The sequence below is a fragment of the Poeciliopsis prolifica genome, unplaced genomic scaffold, assembly GCF_027474105.1.
Source record: "Poeciliopsis prolifica strain line A6 unplaced genomic scaffold, Auburn_PproV2 SCAFFOLD038, whole genome shotgun sequence".
Classification (NCBI taxonomy): domain Eukaryota; kingdom Metazoa; phylum Chordata; class Actinopteri; order Cyprinodontiformes; family Poeciliidae; genus Poeciliopsis; species Poeciliopsis prolifica.
In genome coordinates, this window is record NW_026562413.1 from 42,019 (window position 1) to 59,723 (window position 17,705).

Below are 17,705 nucleotides of genomic sequence, written 5' to 3' on the forward strand. Positions count from 1 at the left end.
TTCAAAGGTAAATGTGAGCAATTAGTTTTTTCCTGTGGTGCAGAAAAGGAGACGTCTGCAGCCGACCGTTTAGCGTCTCACTCAGGGGAGCCATCTGCCCACCGTCGTCTGACGGCGGCGCACCTGTGAGGTGATTCAAATTTATACTTTATTTACTGGAAGCTGAAGCTGATGGAGACAAATCAAGAAGCCAAAGTTGTAGAGCGTCTTTATTGTCATATTCTTAATAGTCTGTAAGCATCTGGACTGTGAGAAGAGCTGCAGTTGTTCCTAATTTTAATGAGTTTATGATTGAGGTTAAATTGAGTTTAGTTCCTTCTTTCCTTGTCCATGCTCTATTCTCCCATATAGACATACTTGGAGGGAAAAACTCTTCTCACATGTTGAAAGCTTTCATCTCCTCTTTCGGCTCGTCTTTCACAATTCTTAGAGGATTTCCTCCATCCTGTCAAGTGTGAATGCCTGTAATCCAATGAAATGCTTCTCACAATTATAAAATAGCCTTGTTTATCTTTTTGTCATGTGGAGAAACTAAAACAGGCATCTGACCCTGGAATCGATGTTTAATGAGCCTGAAAGTAAATGTATCTTTCAATAGGAGGAGCATGATCCTGAATCGTGTCAGGGGAAAGGAAATGATTGTTACTCCTGCTGTTCATACTTTGGTTTTATCTTTTCTTTTACAAGTTTGGGTCTTATGTTCACTTTAGCTCATTGAGGAGGTTTTCTAAAAGTTTTAAGCTTGAGATTCGGTAAGTTGAGTTTTCTTTTTTTCTTTCTTTTATAATCCATGGTGAGCCATCGCTGTGTTCATTAGAGCACGTTTTTAACCGTTACACTGCCGAGAAAACAGCTCCAGCTAAAGTCCCATCAGTGTTTCTGTTTGTTTTAATAGGATAAAAGTTTTTTTCTGGCATGACTTCCAAATGATCGATTGGTAACTTGATGATGTTTGATGTTATTCTTCTGCTCTGTGCTGTGTGGGTGCAGTGACTGCAGTTTTCTGGCTGATCTCTCATCCTTAAAAAGCCTGACCTGCTCAATCTGATTATTATTATTTTTCCGTCTGTCAGTCAGCCTTCTCTCATGTCAGAGCAAAATGTGGCAGTGGTTGATTTTCAGTGGTGGATAAAACTGGTTTCTTATCTATCGGCTGATTACCAATATCCCTAAATTAAGGAAATCAGAGCCAATTTCTACTTTGCTGCAGTTTGTGTTTCTCTCTTGATTGGCTTGCTTAAATCTTTCCTTCTCTTCCATTTTGAAAAGCAGCTAAAAGAAACAGGTCAGAAAATCCTTGAAATTATGACTTCAAAAATAAACAATAATCTTAAATACATATTTTGTTTGCATGTTATTTATTTTTTACATTTTTCAAACATATTTCCAGAAGTGTGTTTGAGATCAGACGCTGATGTTGGGCGGGAAGAAAGGTTTAGATTATTGAGAGCCGTCCAGTCGAGTTCTTCCTAACCAGACTCACTTCTCATGCCGTTATGGACCTTCCTTCCTGCATCGATGTGCAGCCATGTTGGAACCGGAAGAGAGCATCCTCAAATTGTTCCTGCAAAGTTAGGAGCATGAAATTGTCCAAAACAATCACTGGACATAATAAAGCATTAAGGATTCATTTCTCTTGAACACAAGACCCGCTCTTTGGTGCTGAAGATTTTATCCTTCTGGACCAAACTTAAAACTGACACAAAGCAGTCAGGTAAATGTCGTTCCCCTGGCAACTGCTTCATCCAGACTCCTGTTTTTATTCGCCAGAAAGCAAAAGATGGTTTGTCCCTCCAGAGAGCATGAGTCCACTGCTCTGGAGCTCCCTGTACACCGTTCCTCTGCTAATTTGAAGGTTGCCTAATTTTGGTTCGTTCTGCAGCCACTCTGCTACCTGGCACACTTTGCTATCAGCCACTGAAAGGTGGACATTTTGAATCAGACTTATTGCACGGCTGATCTGTCTTATCATGGTTCCACTCTGGATTTAACTGAAGTACTCAGCGACGACTCATTCTTGAATAAGTTTTTGTCGAAGCTCGTCTGGAGTTCACACACACACACATGGTGACGGGAGTGATCCAAACATCTGAACTCAATGATCCTGAGGGGGGAGTGAATACTTCTGGCAACATGTAAATAAGTTGATTTTTTTTCTTACAGGCTTGTAAGTTTTGCGGCTCTTTTCAATCTTTAAATGATTGCAGTCTTTCCTGTCCGGCTGTAATAAAAACTGGCACTATTTTAAATATTTCTTTACTCATTGTTACCAGAAATGTCTATAAATGTTTGTTCTGGCCATGTGTTCTTGTTTGATCTGCCGGTTTTCTTAAGAGCAAGCGGCTCCTCTTCAAAACAAAGGCTTGTTGTTTCCCCTCCCAGTCGGGGTGCTCTGGGGGGGGAGAGTTGTTAATTTGATCTGTGGTGTTTTTCACCGCTGCAGTGACCAGACCCCCTGTGCTCCTCTGAGGGATAAATCTATGGTGCCTTGTTCTCGGTGTGCTGCTTTAAACTAATGGACAGTAAAGAAAGAGCAGACAAGATAGCGATCTGACTTTTGCTGCCTGTGTGAGCACAGAGGTCAGCCAACTGAGGATTCAAAAGGGGAAGAGGCCGAGGCGTCAGCATGAAGGATGTGATGTGACTTCACTGCAGAGAGAGACGAAAAAAAGCCTGACTATGCGTTTGCATAGAGCCTAGTTGTAAATAATTACAAAAAACAGATCAGTAAGGACAATAAGTCCTGGATTTGTATGTTGAAACAAAGAATACGTGGTTCAAACTCAGTTTTGCTGTTCTGGTGGGAGGTTTTTCCTCGTCTCTTCCTGTTTAAAGGGAAGTTCTCCCATCAACGGTCACCTGACTCTTTGAGCGTGATGAGGACATGAGGACTCGGAGTCAATGAGAAGCAGCGCAGTTTGCTGGCTTCCTCACCCCAGAAAAGTTTTTTTTTTTCTACAAATGGTCCTTATTGTTTGTGCCTTAGTGTATTTTGCACATTTTCATACGTCCATTTGGGTCTCTGCTGCTTCTAAAAACAGGTTTCTGTGATTTTAGAGTCTGGAAAATGATCAGTTTCAAAATCCTTCTGAATATAATGTCACAGATCAGCAGGCTCTGACTCTCAACTAGCAACTCCTGCCTGTTACCTAGCAACACCAGCAGAGCTTCGCTCATCACCTAGCAACCCAAGCGGAGTTCCAGCACATTTGGTCAGCTGGTCTTTCCGCTGTATGCACCTTATAGTGTTGTTGACTTACTATTCATAAACCACTTGCTACATTTGCTACATTTCCTGTTGGTTGTGCAGGAGGCTCTACTTATGCTTTTCACAGCACTACAGTTATATTGTCATGCATCGGTTTGCAGCCTTTTTGATGTGGAAGTGTAAACATTGAGATACGGGCCGTGGCCAGTAGCAGCTTATTTGGATTTAAAGTGTCAAGAGGCTCTAAAGCAGCTGAACGGATCTCAAGAAAGGCAGAACTGACCAGACGAAAATCTCAACTCAGAATGATTTTGTCCAAAAAAATTGTTCATCATGTTTTGTAGCCTGTAGACTCAGTTCAAGGAAGCATAATAGCTCATCCTAATATTTATTTTCTTTTTATTAATAGTTGGGTTATTTATTTAAACCTGCAAGAAATAAACAGCAGTAGACTATTCTGTACATAAAGAAATTAAATAAGATTTTTTTGCACATTTGCATAAAATCACAACAGATTAAATTATTTGTTCATTGTGTTCCACATAAGACTGTACATTTGGTTTATGTAGAGATCATTGCTATTGATTCATTTAATGAAAAGTTGTGCTTTTTCACAGGCTTCAGTCTGACTGATCATATGGAAAATCCCCTCACAACATCCCATCCTCCATGTTTTCCCTCTGCCATAGCAAAGGAAATTAAGATACTTATTCCCAAATAAAAATGTTCACATAAACGAGCTTTGGCCATACTTTTTACTTATTTGAAAAAAAAGTTTACAAAGTGAAAAGTTTGTCCAAGTAGAAATTTGAGTAGAGATGCTTTTCCGTGTTTATTTATTTATTTATTTTGCTGTACATTGAAAAACTTAAGGCTTCCAGGACGAACTGGACCTGAAGCAAACTTTAAATTTATTCAAAACTTCCTGGCACTCATAAATTCCTACATGACACACTCTCCCTTCCTGTGTCGTCTCCTGCCTCCTCTTCTTCCTCCTCTTCCTCCTCCCCCAGGGCTCCTCATCATCTGGTCGGACACGTAGCTTCTCCCTCCTCCCACACCTGACTCCATCTTCATCCCCGAGCTCCCAGAGGCACCAGGGCCACTCGGCCGCGCCCGGCAACATCGTCACCATCACCCACCACAAGTCCCCAGCTGCAGCTCGCCGGTCCAGGAGTCAGTATCCAGGACAGCTGCTGGAGGTCAAGGAGGTGGGTGACGACGGCAGAGCACATTCAAGTGTTTTATTTTAGAAAAAAGGGTAAAGATGGCTGAAAAAAAAAATCTGGTGGATGAAGAGCCACAAGTCAGCAGTTTTTCAGTTCCTTTTTGTGATGAAACTAATATTTCTTCCAAGGTGTACTCATTTAAAAGTTGTCTCATTCACACGATCGCATAGGGAGTTTGAGATTTTAAAGATTCTGCATGGAAATAAATTTCGCAATAATTGCATGAACGTGTCAAGTTTAAGGTGACCAGCCAACATGTTGACTGCACAGGAGAACTAACTGAATTTTAATATCATAATATGAAAATATAGATAATATTTCTGAAAACTGTCATGAGATTTACATTTTATCAATCCACGTTTTCCTGACTTACTTCTCCCTCCAATACAAGAATTACTGAAAATATGGATTAAATGTAGGCAGACTTAGTCTGTTAGTCCATTTAAGTGATTAAAAAATGTCACTGACAAGCAGAAGATCAATTTATGACACCTGACTAAGCAGTTTGTTGTTATTGTGATATTGTAATTACTAATGGTCTTTATTTACAAATCAACCTGCTTATGTTTTAGAGATTTCCCCTTCCCACAATTTTGTATTTGGGTTATTGTTGGAGTTTTTAAACATTGATGGCCTTTATTTATTATATGCAGCAAATGGTCCAGGAATCAGATTGTTTGCAATTGTTTTGAGGACTGCAGCCTCTGCATACGGTGCAGCAGCTCTACCTCTGCACGCCAGAGACTTGTTGATTTTAATTTTAGGTTTAAGCCTCCATAGCTTCATTTTAGTATTTCTAATTGCAGTTTGTGATTTTTATGGTTCAAATGGAATTAAAAGCAGCAACATTTTGTTGTTTTAGTTACATTTTAATTCTGTTCGTAGAGACACTACAGTGATTCAACAGGCTATAAAATGAGCTGGTTAAAACATACTTAACTGTATTTTTATGCAGACTTTACTTTTTTTTTTTACTCTACCACCATTGTTGCTAAAACTACAGACAGAAAATCCATTGTGAAATGTTAAAAGAACATTTCTAAACAGTTTTATTCTCCAGCGAGGGATCATTTATAAATTTATTTAATGTCGCTGCTTCTCTTCCTGGAAGTGGATTTTCCAGCAAGAACTCCTTGAGGTCCAGAAATCTCAAAATCAATCTGAAAATCTGACTAATTAGTCACCAAACAAAACTTCAAGTTCAAATTAATGTCACCAATCCAGGCATTAATTATCATTGGACCTACTTAGCTTTTGCTTTTAGTATTTTTCACATAGAACCTCTTTGTTTTTGCTTTAGATGGTGGAAAAGTAAATTTTTGTTTCTGTTCACTTGATTTTGCGATGCATTGTTCAGCTTCTAGAAAACAATAAAACATGTCTGTATTTTCTATACGAACTATTATACTGTTAAATTTGATTGCTTTCATAAATGTCTCCCTGTTTACCTTTCCCTTCTTTTTATTTTTTTCTTCCTCTCATGCTGAGAAAGTCTGACATGCGAGGAAAAGACGATGAGAGCAGAAAGCGCTAGGATGTGTTCTTTAGGAAGCGCGATAAGAGGACAGAAGTGAAGCCACGTTGTTGTGAGAGAGCAGACTCCCTCTATCCTGGTGTGAATGGTATTTCCTGCTTCGTTCAGAGTTTTGGCAGCTGGTCTTTTCCTCCATGTGATCAGATGACACCTGGTGATGCTTTGATTTTATATTAGACTTTTAGGATCTTGATACAGTGCAGACTTGTAGTTAACGTTTTTATTTTTTCTTTGAAAATACTTTTTAGGTAAATTTGTTAGCGTTTTATAGTTCCCTGACAAAGACACCAGTCATGTAAAAAAAAGTCAAATGAATATGAATGATAGAAAGAGCTGTTGGATTGATTTTGTTTTTGTTTTTTTCAGTGGAAATTATCAGTGACTTCAGTGTTGTTTCAAAAACTTTAATTAAAAAAATTCTGTTTTATGATTTCAACCATTTAAACACCTTAGAAATACAAAAAGAGAGTCCCAAAATGGCTGGATGAGTCTCTAAGTCATGTAGCTCTGCCCCTCCCTCACCTGTTGCTTCCACTGCCGATCAGCTGGCTGAAAGAAGACTGCTGTGTTCCTTGGTTTTGTGACAAGTAAGGTTTTCATTTTCGACAAAGTTCTGGCTTGTAGTCTAAGATAGTTGAATAAATTTCTTTGTCAGACGTTGAAAAATATTTTAATGAAGCGTGAGAGGAAAAGTGACTGCAAGAGTTCAGTCACAAGATGACGATGAAGAGAAATGACGTCACTGTTGAAATGCCGAACTTGAGCCTCATCTGAACCGCACAACTATTAAAGTATCTTGAGTTTAAGTTTACAAACTGTAGATTTATGTGGCTGTTTATCCAGGGAAAAGGAGGAATGCTGAGCTTTTGTCTGAGATCAGGACAAACCAGCAGCTTTAGAGAAATTTAAAATGGTTGTTATAAGCCTGTAAATCATCACAGCAGTGAACAATCTCTTTGACAAACAGAGAAGAGTAAAATTCTGTTTAAAATTTCATTCTCACCATCTCCAGCTGCAGTTTCCTCTGTGGTCTGACTGTTGACTCCCTGCTTGACTTTTTTGCCGCAACATAAATTATGTCCTATTTCTTCAATTTTGGGGTTTGTTTCTCTTGGATCCAAGATGTCAATTGTTTTATGAACTTTGGATAAATGTTATGTTTATTCACCAGTAGATGATTCTGCAAGCTTTTAAAATATTTCTATTAAAAAGTCATTTTTTAATGAAGAAACCTGTAATCAGTGTTACACAGTTCCATACAGAGCCTTTACATGCATCTTGTTTAATATTGTAGAGCTGTTTTATTTTATTGGCCATGACTCAAAAACATTTTTAGTATCTATCTGCTTTGACAGAAGATCGTGCTTTTTGCCCTTTAAGGTGAAAACAAGGTCTTTTTCACTTACTGAGAGAATCTCATTATTTACTAATCTGAGGTGACAACGATGATTTCCCCAGATTATCCTTGAATGCATGAAATATTCAGCCCTTTTCCATTTTATTGTCTTTTGCACCATTTTAGAGGATAAATGCAAATATTTGCAAGCCTCTTAGAAGTTGGAGTTTGTCATTAGATTGAACAAAGTTGGTACTTTGAATTCTCATCACTTTCTCTCCGTCCGTCGTCGGACTCGTCGGTTCCGGCTGCTGATGAATCTTTGGTCGCGCTGACGAGTCATTCTTCCTTTTCTGCTTATCTTCTGGGAGAAGATTGTTTTTCTCTGTCACTTCTTAATGAGCTGTCTTGAGTCAGTTTAAGGTGATTAATTGCGATACGTTGTTTGGTTTTATGGGGTGAAAATGATGACACATTCGTAAATAAACCAAAAAACGTTTATTTCTGTTTCTTTTTTTGCTTCCAGTCTATTGTTTAGAGACACAGAGTGCTGTTTGGATTATTGCCAGGCTGTTGAATGATAGCGATAAGATGACTGATCAGTCAGGAAGGAAGGAAAAACATGGACAACAGGCTTTCTTGTGGAGATGTTCTTGTGGAGATGTATTGAACCTGAATGGAAAGCATTAAATTCCCACAAGATATTTTTTGACATCTTGTTCTTGTTGAGCTTTAAAACATAAACTTTCCATGCAGTTGTGCATAATATCTGTGAGGTTCTTCAAACTGTAGAGATCGTTTGACCTGAAAGATGTTGTTTATGCACGCTTAGGAATATTTTTATTGCTTTAAAAAAGGTCAATGCTGGGATTCTTAGTGTTTAAGAATCCCATTTCTGAAGGAACGGTGTCATATCTCTTGTCCTAACATTTAATCAATGAGACTTTCTTTCTCTTTTTAAGAAAGCCTCGTCGATAAAACTCCAGCTTTTCTATAATTTGCTTTTTTTCTGAATATTTATTTCCATTGTCTACCTCAATTATGAATAATTCAGTCATAAAAACTCTCCTATCTGAATAGATTAGCAGTGCTGTCTACAGTTCACAAACAGCCAAGTTTTAAAAAGCCTCTTTAGTCTCTTTCTGGCTCCCAGTCTGTCGCAAAGATGTATTTCTGTGCCAAACACAAACAAACATCGCATATTTCAGCTGCAGCAAGATGATTTTCAAGGAGCTATCAGGCATTTAGAGAACTTGTACCCTGTGTACCAACTCCGCTTTTTGGTTTAATTGGTGGAAAGTTTTTTTTAAAGGCCAACACTTCTGCTTTGGTTCTCTGTTTGTCCATTTTCCAAATTTTCTTAAGGAAACATTGCACTATATAAAGTCATGGTGAGGTACAAATGAGGAAAAACTATTGAACAAAAACTGAATTATTTTGGATTTTTTAAAAATTATTTGCGAGAGTAATGCTACCTTGGCTTGTCTAAAAAAAGAGCCATGAAGTTGTTTTGTTTTACCAAGTGGGAATAAATGAGATTAATTTTTATTTTTTCCCCTTACGACTGGGGGAACTGTTAATGTTGCCCTTCTGAGGCACAAGTCAGTTTCTTGTAACAGGATCTGATAGAGGGGAGTTTTTCCTGTCCACTGTCGCCACATGCATGCTCTGTTGGCGTAAAGTCAGCAACACAATCCGTATGATTGCTTACTGTCGCTGCATCCTCATCCAGGAGGAATGAATGCTGGAAATCAACGACTCAATGCCATCAGCTGAGTTTCCTTAGATAGAAAATTTCTCTAATTTGAATAATGAGCTGTCTGATTAAAAAAAAATTATGTAAGTATGATTGGGTTGAAATAACGTTTTCTATAAGATGCCTTGAGATGACATGATAGGAATTGGCACTGTAAACTGAATTGAGCTGAAAAGAGGAAAAGAGGAGCTTCAGGTGCAAAAAGTTACAGCTTTTCATCAGCGCTATCTGTATGTCTTGGTGTTTTTGGATGGTGCAAGCAAAGTTTTTAGCCTGACACAGTCAAAAGCTCTTATCTACAGATATCAGACCATCATTCTTCTGGTTTCATGCAGGAACAGAGTAGCTTTGTTTGTCGACTTTTTATTGAAGAACAACACAACTAGTTAAAGTGTATTTATAAGTCTTTTAAAGAATCGTTCATTTCAAGCAGATTGACATTTTTTTCGCTTCTTTAGCTGGCTGAGTGGAAGCTATTAATCTTCTGCAGCTCCAACTCGTTCTGCTTAAATTATCTCTCCTAAATGATTCACTAAATGACAGAAAGAGAGCAACTAGTGATCAACATGAGTGGAGAACACGTCCAAGTTCTCAAGAGCGGACAGTTTTAATAAACGGCATGCAGAACGTGTAATCGCTAAGCAAAACAAGCTCTACTTTGGTGTGCTGTGCTCCTCCGAAGACAGACGAAACGTGGCTCTGTGTGATTTATGTTCTCTCTGTTTTGGTTCAGAAGAACTGGGTCGCCGCTCACTCTGACCTGATTCAACTCCCCCGTCATTTAACTTCCTCTCTCCCTGCCTCCTACTCCTCGTCATTTGATTCTTTTCTTCCTCTGTTCTTACAAGGCCAATAAACTTTCCTGACAAGTTTTAACAGAATCGGTGGAGCCTTCATGCGTTGATATATGCAGAGCAATACTCAGTGGAGACCAGGAAGCTGTGCTTTGTTGATCATGCAATGGATTTGTGGTCTTATCAGCATCACAAATGTGTCCTATTTTGGACACGTTGCTGTTGAATGTTTGTGTTTATCACAGCTGCAAATTAAGACTGTTGAGGCGATTGCCGGACCTTGCATAAATATGTTTTAGTTTGGTTATCAGTCGATAACTTTAAGCATTCAGATCTGACTTCAGAACAAGTATATCCAAGATCAGCTGTCTTTGTAAACAAATGATGCAGACCCATCCAGTGGACTCTCAGACCTGCTGATTTTGTTGTAAAATTTCACTGTGAAATACAAAACCATGTTTTGTTATCTAGGTTTTAAAAATCCTGCATTTTTTTAGGGGGGGGGGAGTGGATCTCATGGTGCATGTTCATTGTTTTAATTAATAAGTTTTGCTTTTTAGTAAGTTTAACAACAAAAAATGTTGCAGAAGAAACGAACGGTAGATTTTAACCAAAGCTCTCCACACCAAAGCGGTGCAGGAATTTCTTGGTTTGATGACAAAAAATAAGCTTAAAAACTCACTTTGTTGGTTTTGAACAGCATTGTAGGGAGTTGGCAAGTCAACTGATCATATAATTATACTGTTTGGAAACCTGGTTGTTAAAAACTACCATTAAATAAATCACCAGGCAGCCTCACACGCTGAAAAGGTATATTTTCAGACTTAATATTTAAGGATAATTATTATTATTGTAATTTAGTGATGTTAAAGAGGTGACTTGTGCAAGTTTACCATTGTATTTATCCAGGCTTTTCACAAATATATTGTAAACAATAGTCCATTATTGATTATTTTTGTAATATAACTTTCAATTTAATACATTAAACTACATCATTTTTCCACTTTGTAAATAAGAGGATGACACTTAGCAGCATTATAAGTCAGGATATAAATAAGAATTAAATTTAAGAATCTTAGAAATAATAAATACAACTATTTTTCAACATCATTCAGGAATAAAATGCTCCTAATTCATATTTAATAAATTTATATACAATATAATCACAGTCATAATAAAGGTTTGAGTATAAGAGGGGCAGGAAATCATACGATCTTGAATCTTCCACCTGCTCCTTTTCGAACAAAATTATGTAAGATTGCATCTCAATGGGCATCATTTATTTTTATTTTTTTTCTGTTTTTACTCTTTATGTGTTCATAAATAAATAAATAAATAAAGTACCTCGGGGTGCAGGTCCAGTTAGGGTTTAAAATTTTAAACATGACAATCCTTGTGGTGCTAAAACCTCTGGAAGAAGCGCTGACGTCACAACGCATCAGAGCGGCGTGGCGTCGAGTGTTGAGGGATCTGTCACGCTGTCACCTTCCATCCGTCTGTCTCCCCGCTCGATGTGAGGTGCTGGGAGTCAGATCACATGACCGTCCAATACTTCAGCCCTCGCTCCACCGCAGCAGAGACAGATGATTGGGTCTCTTCTATTTCTGGAAACATCAGCAGCTTTGTTGGCTCCAGCGAGCGCTGCGTCAGTGAGAAGTGTTTGGGAAAGCAGCGGGATCTGCCTTTGCTGTGAACTTGTTCACCCTGAGCAAGTCACAATCTCAGTTTTTTGGTCTGGACATTAAAACTGTGAATATTTTAGCTCTCATACCACTTCACATTTCTAGCCAGTCTGACGTTTCCCTCTTAAGAAAAATTCATAATGAACCTGTTGAATGTCTTTTCTTGCGTCGGTGGGAGAGAACACAGTTCAAGGAAGGTCTTGAACAGAAAGGAGTGAGAAATATGCAAAACATGTTTGTTAAATGTTTTGAACAAAATCATTCCTACAGTTATACAACCGTACATCTTTGAAAAGCAGAAAAAGAGCCTTTTGCACAACAAACAGGAATGCAGGAAGTGGTTTCTGGATGGTAAGTCAACAGAAAAGTACTTGTCTTTTCCAGTAGCCGTTGTGCAGCGAATGCAGAGATAGAAACTCTGCGTTTCACCTCTGCTTCAGGTCAGACGTCCTGAAGTTCAGCTGGGCTGGGCTTTGTGGGAGATGCTCTTTCTGACAATCCAATCTGAAGGTTTTTGAAATGGATTTTCCAGAAACCAAACAATATTAACCTCACAGCCAAGAAATGACTGGGTCTTTTTTTTTTTTAAGTAGTAGTTGAGACACAAATGGAAGTACACTAACAGAAAAATTGGAAATTTCACATAATATGTTCCTTTTAATGTTATTTTCTTAGTCCTCAAGAACAGAGAAATATATTTTTTTACCGGGTTGCAGAAATGCATGAAATTCTTGCAGATAATCAGCTCTCCTGTTCTCCATTTAGATTCTGCTTTATGTTTATCTTCAGTCTTTCTGAAGCCTTAATTATTTTGATCTGCATTTGTTCTTTTCTATGCATTTTATTTAACACTTCATCTGCTCCTAAATTTGTCTTTTTGTGCTTGGATCCCTTCAGCACTACCTGCTTTCTCATGCTTTGCTCAGTCAATTTATATCCTTGTTTAAAATCGCCTGCATCTCCAATTTACTTTCCCTCCCTCTTCATATATTTTATGCGTATACTATATTTTGGCTCAAAGCTTAATAATAATAATAATAATCCTTTTTTCCCAGCTATGTGTAAAACTGTCATGTTTGGCTTGCATCAAGAAAAGTGGCTTCATTTTACTGAGCCCTATAAAACCCAGTGAGTCGTGTTACATCAGAGCAACGTTTGTTTTCCCCTGCAACTCTTATTGTTGCATGGCAACAAATTTGTTCTCCAACTTTCATTGCCGCACACTAATGACCCTTTCAGTGAGTAATGGACCTCAAGGCAGGTTATGATTTACTGGATTATTAGTGTTACATAGATTCAATTACACTTCTGAAGGTTTTTTTGTTTGTTTGTTGTTGCATCACTTTTTGCTGCTCTTAAAAACCTTCAATATTTTAATCCTAGAGTACATCTTCCTGTAACAAAGCTCTCCTCTTTGGGGGCTTTATTACACACTAAGAGGTGTAATTATTTTTTCCAGATGAACCACAGGAGAAATTTGATTGATGTTAGAGGAATTTGTATGATGAGATCACAGCGTTTGCTCTGTTTAATCAGTTTAATGCAGAATTGCAGCATCGTTGCACTTTGATGACCAACAACAACAAGCTCTTGAACAAACTTCAAGATTTTGGTTGGTTACTGTCAATTTAAGAAAAGAATGTCTTTTAATATTTTCTGCAAATGTAAATGTTTGGACAATCTCTGCCTGAAAACATTGAAATGTTGGTAAATGAGGTAGTGGGGAAAAAAAAAACATATTAGCATGCATGTACTTTAAATGAATGAAAAGCTTTCTGTTTCTCTGAACAGCTGTGTCTCTGAACACATGTGATGCAGGATCACATGTGTTCCCAAGGTTTGTGTGGGGAAACAAGTGTTTGTGAAGCCATACAATATTAATGAACAGAACATTTCCGAACTGATAAACAACCTGGATTTATTACCCCTGAGAGGAGCTGATTACCTGTGAGCGAGAAGCAGCGTTGTCTCCTTCCCTTTGCGATGCATTTAGACTCTGATAAGCGAGTCAGGCTGGAATAATTCTCCCAGGGAGAAATCTCTGTTTCTGGAGAAAGTTTTCTGTTCAGAAAAGTTTTGTTTGTTTCCTTTTTTAGAATCAAACAGACGTTTCTTTATGGGGAAGACTTGTTGCCTACAGCTAAGATGGAGACAATGTCACTGGATTTATTGCTCAGTTGTACCACTGCTTGCACAGTTAACACTATGGTTGTGTTGGATGTTGAAAGTAGAAACTGTGACATTTATTTATGTTTATTTTATGCATGTAGGTTTTCTTTTTTTTATGCTTCTTTCAGTATTTAGTAGTTATTTTTCACATTTAACCTTCCTCTCTGAACAACAGGACAACCTAAACCGGTATGTTTTTATGTCTTTAATTATTCATCGTTCACAGATTCTTTTTTATGACGCCTCTACCTCAATCCAGCGTTCTTCCCTCAATCTTTCGTTATGAGGTGAAGCAACAAATGCCTTTTCTACAGGGAGAAAACCAGACTTGTTCAATTTCGCCCAAAGCCAAATTACTCTGATTGCCTCTGAGTAACATGACCTCTGTAAGTTGTTTTTAAGTCTTTGCCTGCAGTTTTTTAGATGAGAGGAAATATTTTTTGAGTTTTTTTGTGTTTCTAGTGAACAGGAAGAAGGGCAGAGAGAGAAGAGTCAGTCCAGAGGTCGCGCTAGACTTCTTTCGCTGTCCGTCATTTTGACTAACAATGTCCTGTTTTGTTCTATTTTTATCCATTTAATTCCAATTCATTTTTATTTCAACAAACTGAACAGATAATCCACATTGTGTCCACATCAAGCTGAATACATTTAACTTTTTCACTGGAGTGATGAAATTATATGCTTTGTGTTTTTGGATCACCGATTTACTTATTCCTTTTTGACAACTAGTAGGATTATTTTGTTTAAAGTTTTCCATTCCAGTGTTATTGGTCATATAAAAAATAAAAATTAAAAAATGTGAAGAAGGTAAGATAATTGCATTTATAGAGCACATTTTGAGCAACAAGGCAGTTCAAAGTGCTTTAAAGGGATTAAAAGGAGATACAAACAAAGCAATAAACCAAACGAAAGAGCAAAAATAAAAAGCAAAAAATGATAAAACTACATATTGGTTCTCCATATTTAACAAGAATAAAATTTTTTTTTTTCCAATTTTATGTTTCTTTTTTTTTATTTTTTTATTTTTTGCTTTGTCCCTTTGACTTTAAAAATGTGGCCCTTACTGCAAACTTTGAACTTAAAAATCAATGGGCGCCCCACAGCAAGCTCTTGCAGCTGTTAGTTTGGAAGTGCATGCTTCATTAATCAGAAAGAAACTGAACTGTACAAATCAAACATTCACAGCATTCATGTGGAAGGAGGAAATATTTTGAAACTGTTAAAACTCAAACAAAAGACAGAGCAGATTCGGTAATATTTTGCAAGCTTCTCAGAGACGATGTCGCGTTAGCTTCGCTCAGTTCTATATGAAAGAACAGAAAAATGTTTGAGACTGTGCACAGAGACTGTGACTTTCAGCTGTGAGACTCCAGGAGTGAGTCTGATGAACAAAGCCAACACACATGCACACCAGAGGACAATACAAGGACCGTTACTGTGAGAAAAAGCTTGTTGGAGACAATCAACCAGGCAAAGACGGGACCAACCCCTTGCTGTTCCATTATAGCACCATCTGATGTGACAACAAAAAATAACTTTGTCTAAAACATGATAGTCAAACTGATGTGAAACTAGATGCACATTTTTTTTTGTATTTATTGTATGTTTAATGAAAATCGGATGAACAGAAACAGCAGCTCCCAGCTTTACTGGTGAGGCTACAACCCACTCTGTCCCGAGTGAAGAGAAATTTCCATTTAGATTGGAATTCATTATCGGCTTTAACATTAGTCCTCCAAAATAAATGGAAAAAAAAAGTTTCTTTTGTATTTTACATTCAAACTGCAGGATTTGATGACTCATCTAATCACAATGAAACTCCAGACCAACGACTGATTACATCTACAATTCATGAGTCGGCAGTGAAAACGCGCATTAAAGCCGAAACTAATTTTGTTTTTGTTTCTTGTCGTCCACAAACGCCTTCAATAATCAAAACGATTGAAGAAGTAAATTTTCACAAAGCAAGTCAAACATAATTGGTTTTATCGTTCAGGAAAAGCTGTGCACAGTGAAATCTCTGAGATTGTTTTGAAATGAACTGAAATAAAATTATGGGTACGAGAAAATGTAGCAATGACGATTGTAAATAAATTGTAAATATACTATGTTCTGTTTTAGGTGATGTCCCAAGCGGAGGGCCAACAGAAGAACCTTGTCCACTCCATTGACTCTCTGCCCACCAAAGGCCCGCTCTCCTGTTTGGACCAGGACCTGCTGCTGCTCAAAGCCACGTCGGCCGCCACGCTCAGCTGCCTGGGAGAGTGCCTGAACATCCTGCAGCAGACTCAGAGCCACAGCAGCCAAGCGCCGCCTCAGTCCCACGCCTCCCAGCGTAATCGGGGAACCCCCTCTGGTGAGTCCGCCGCGGGACCCATCCCGGTACTGGTACTGGAGCCCCCCACGGCTCCGTCCACCCCGTCCCCCTTATCGTTTCGGTCTTCACCACCTGAGCCCAGCTACGGCGGCAAAGCCAAGCCGGGGCAGCTCGACTGTGGCTCGTGTCAGTGCCTGATGGCTACGATGAACTTAAACGTTTGCAGTAAATGCTGTTGAATGTCGCACTTAATGTGCTTGAATATTTTCACTTTGTACCATTTCTGTTTGTCATGTTTTGTCCGTGTTTGTCATGTTTTGTTGGTTTTTGTTTCGTCAGTGTCATCAGTCCCATTGAAATACCCAAAATTCTTCAAGTGGTACCAAGTTCGAGCATGAAAGAGGAGCGTGGATGAAAGGGTTGTTCTCAGAAGCCCTTTAAGCATGTCAAACTGCATGTCAGGAGAGAAAAATGGCCTGTGAACGGGTATACTTGAAATAAAAATCTATGCACTTTTAAATCTCCTTATAGGATTAAATCTTTGCCAAAACAATCCACTCTGGTGCCTCAAGTGTCAGCCCTCCATCATGTTGAACCCGCTCTGTGCCTGGTCTAATAAAGATGTTTTGAATCATCTGAAGCTTGGTTCTATTTGGCAATAATCATTAAATCTGTCAGGACTTCTTTAAAATGGAGTATCCAGTTAATGAGCTGCTGTGGACTAATTCTGTTTTCCCCAAGCAAAGATGCACATTTATAATCCAGTTATGGTGATCAGGTTGCTGTAGAAAAAAACTCCATAAAAGTTTTTTTTTTTTACTTAGTAAAAAGGATTGGATTGCATGGTAATCTCCTGAATTGCTTTGGAGTAACACTTAATGCTCAGAAATTTGCTTCAGTTTCAAATTTCTGAGGAAATGGTTTTGCAGTTCACCTCCATAAACTGATTATTGGCTTTGATGCAATACCCATTTTGGGCTTTTATGTATTGAAGTTCTAATTCCAGCGTGAAACAATCAGACAACAAGCAACTTTGAGTTTTAATAACAACTTGGTGCACAAATTGGAATTTATCGGTTGATTTATTTATTGTTTGATTAGCAAACTACACCTTGTAGACATCAGAAAGTCCAATCTCTCTGCATATTTAAACACTTTTTTGTGTTTAATTGGTGTTTTTAAACTGGTTACTTTTAGACAGAAGCTAAAAATGGTTTGCAATAAGGTTTGAAAGTTGCCAATGTTTAATGTGAACTCGTAGATAAAAATGTACTTTTACCAATTTTGACTGGATTCTGGTTAAGGAAATGTTTTGAAATGTTTGAATAAAAAGTAATCGCAATATTTTGATATTTTCATAACTCGTATTAAGGACCAAATTGAATTGTTGTGAATCTAAGATGTTTATACAACCAAAGTGTAAACGGTGAAGTTTAGGCAGCAATTCTTGTTTTGAATCCCCAAACCAGAACGTTTGTCTCTGACCTTCAGAAGGTAATGTTGCATCTGTGTTTAGGAGGTGGGGAAGGTTCCCCCCCTGAATCTGCCCTTCCTCACTGTCTCCTGGTCTCTTTTTGCACCAGCCGTTGCCGTACCCTGCAGGGGGTTGTGTGGAGTGGGACCGCCGGGCCGCAAGTACAAACCTCTTTCTTCCTTCCGCTGCCTTGCTGATGAGTCCCG

At 38.2% G+C, this 17,705-nt stretch overlaps 1 protein-coding gene across 1 annotated transcript in view; it reads left to right on the forward strand.

Moving 5' to 3' along the window:
• LOC129374989 (oxysterol-binding protein-related protein 10-like) overlaps positions 1 to 17,705 on the forward strand; it is a 75,177-nt gene that overhangs the window by 29,763 nt on the left and 27,709 nt on the right. Inside the window, 2 exon segments of the mRNA XM_055053725.1 lie at positions 4,222 to 4,419; positions 15,830 to 16,064. Coding sequence (XP_054909700.1) covers positions 4,222 to 4,419; positions 15,830 to 16,064 — 433 coding nt within the window.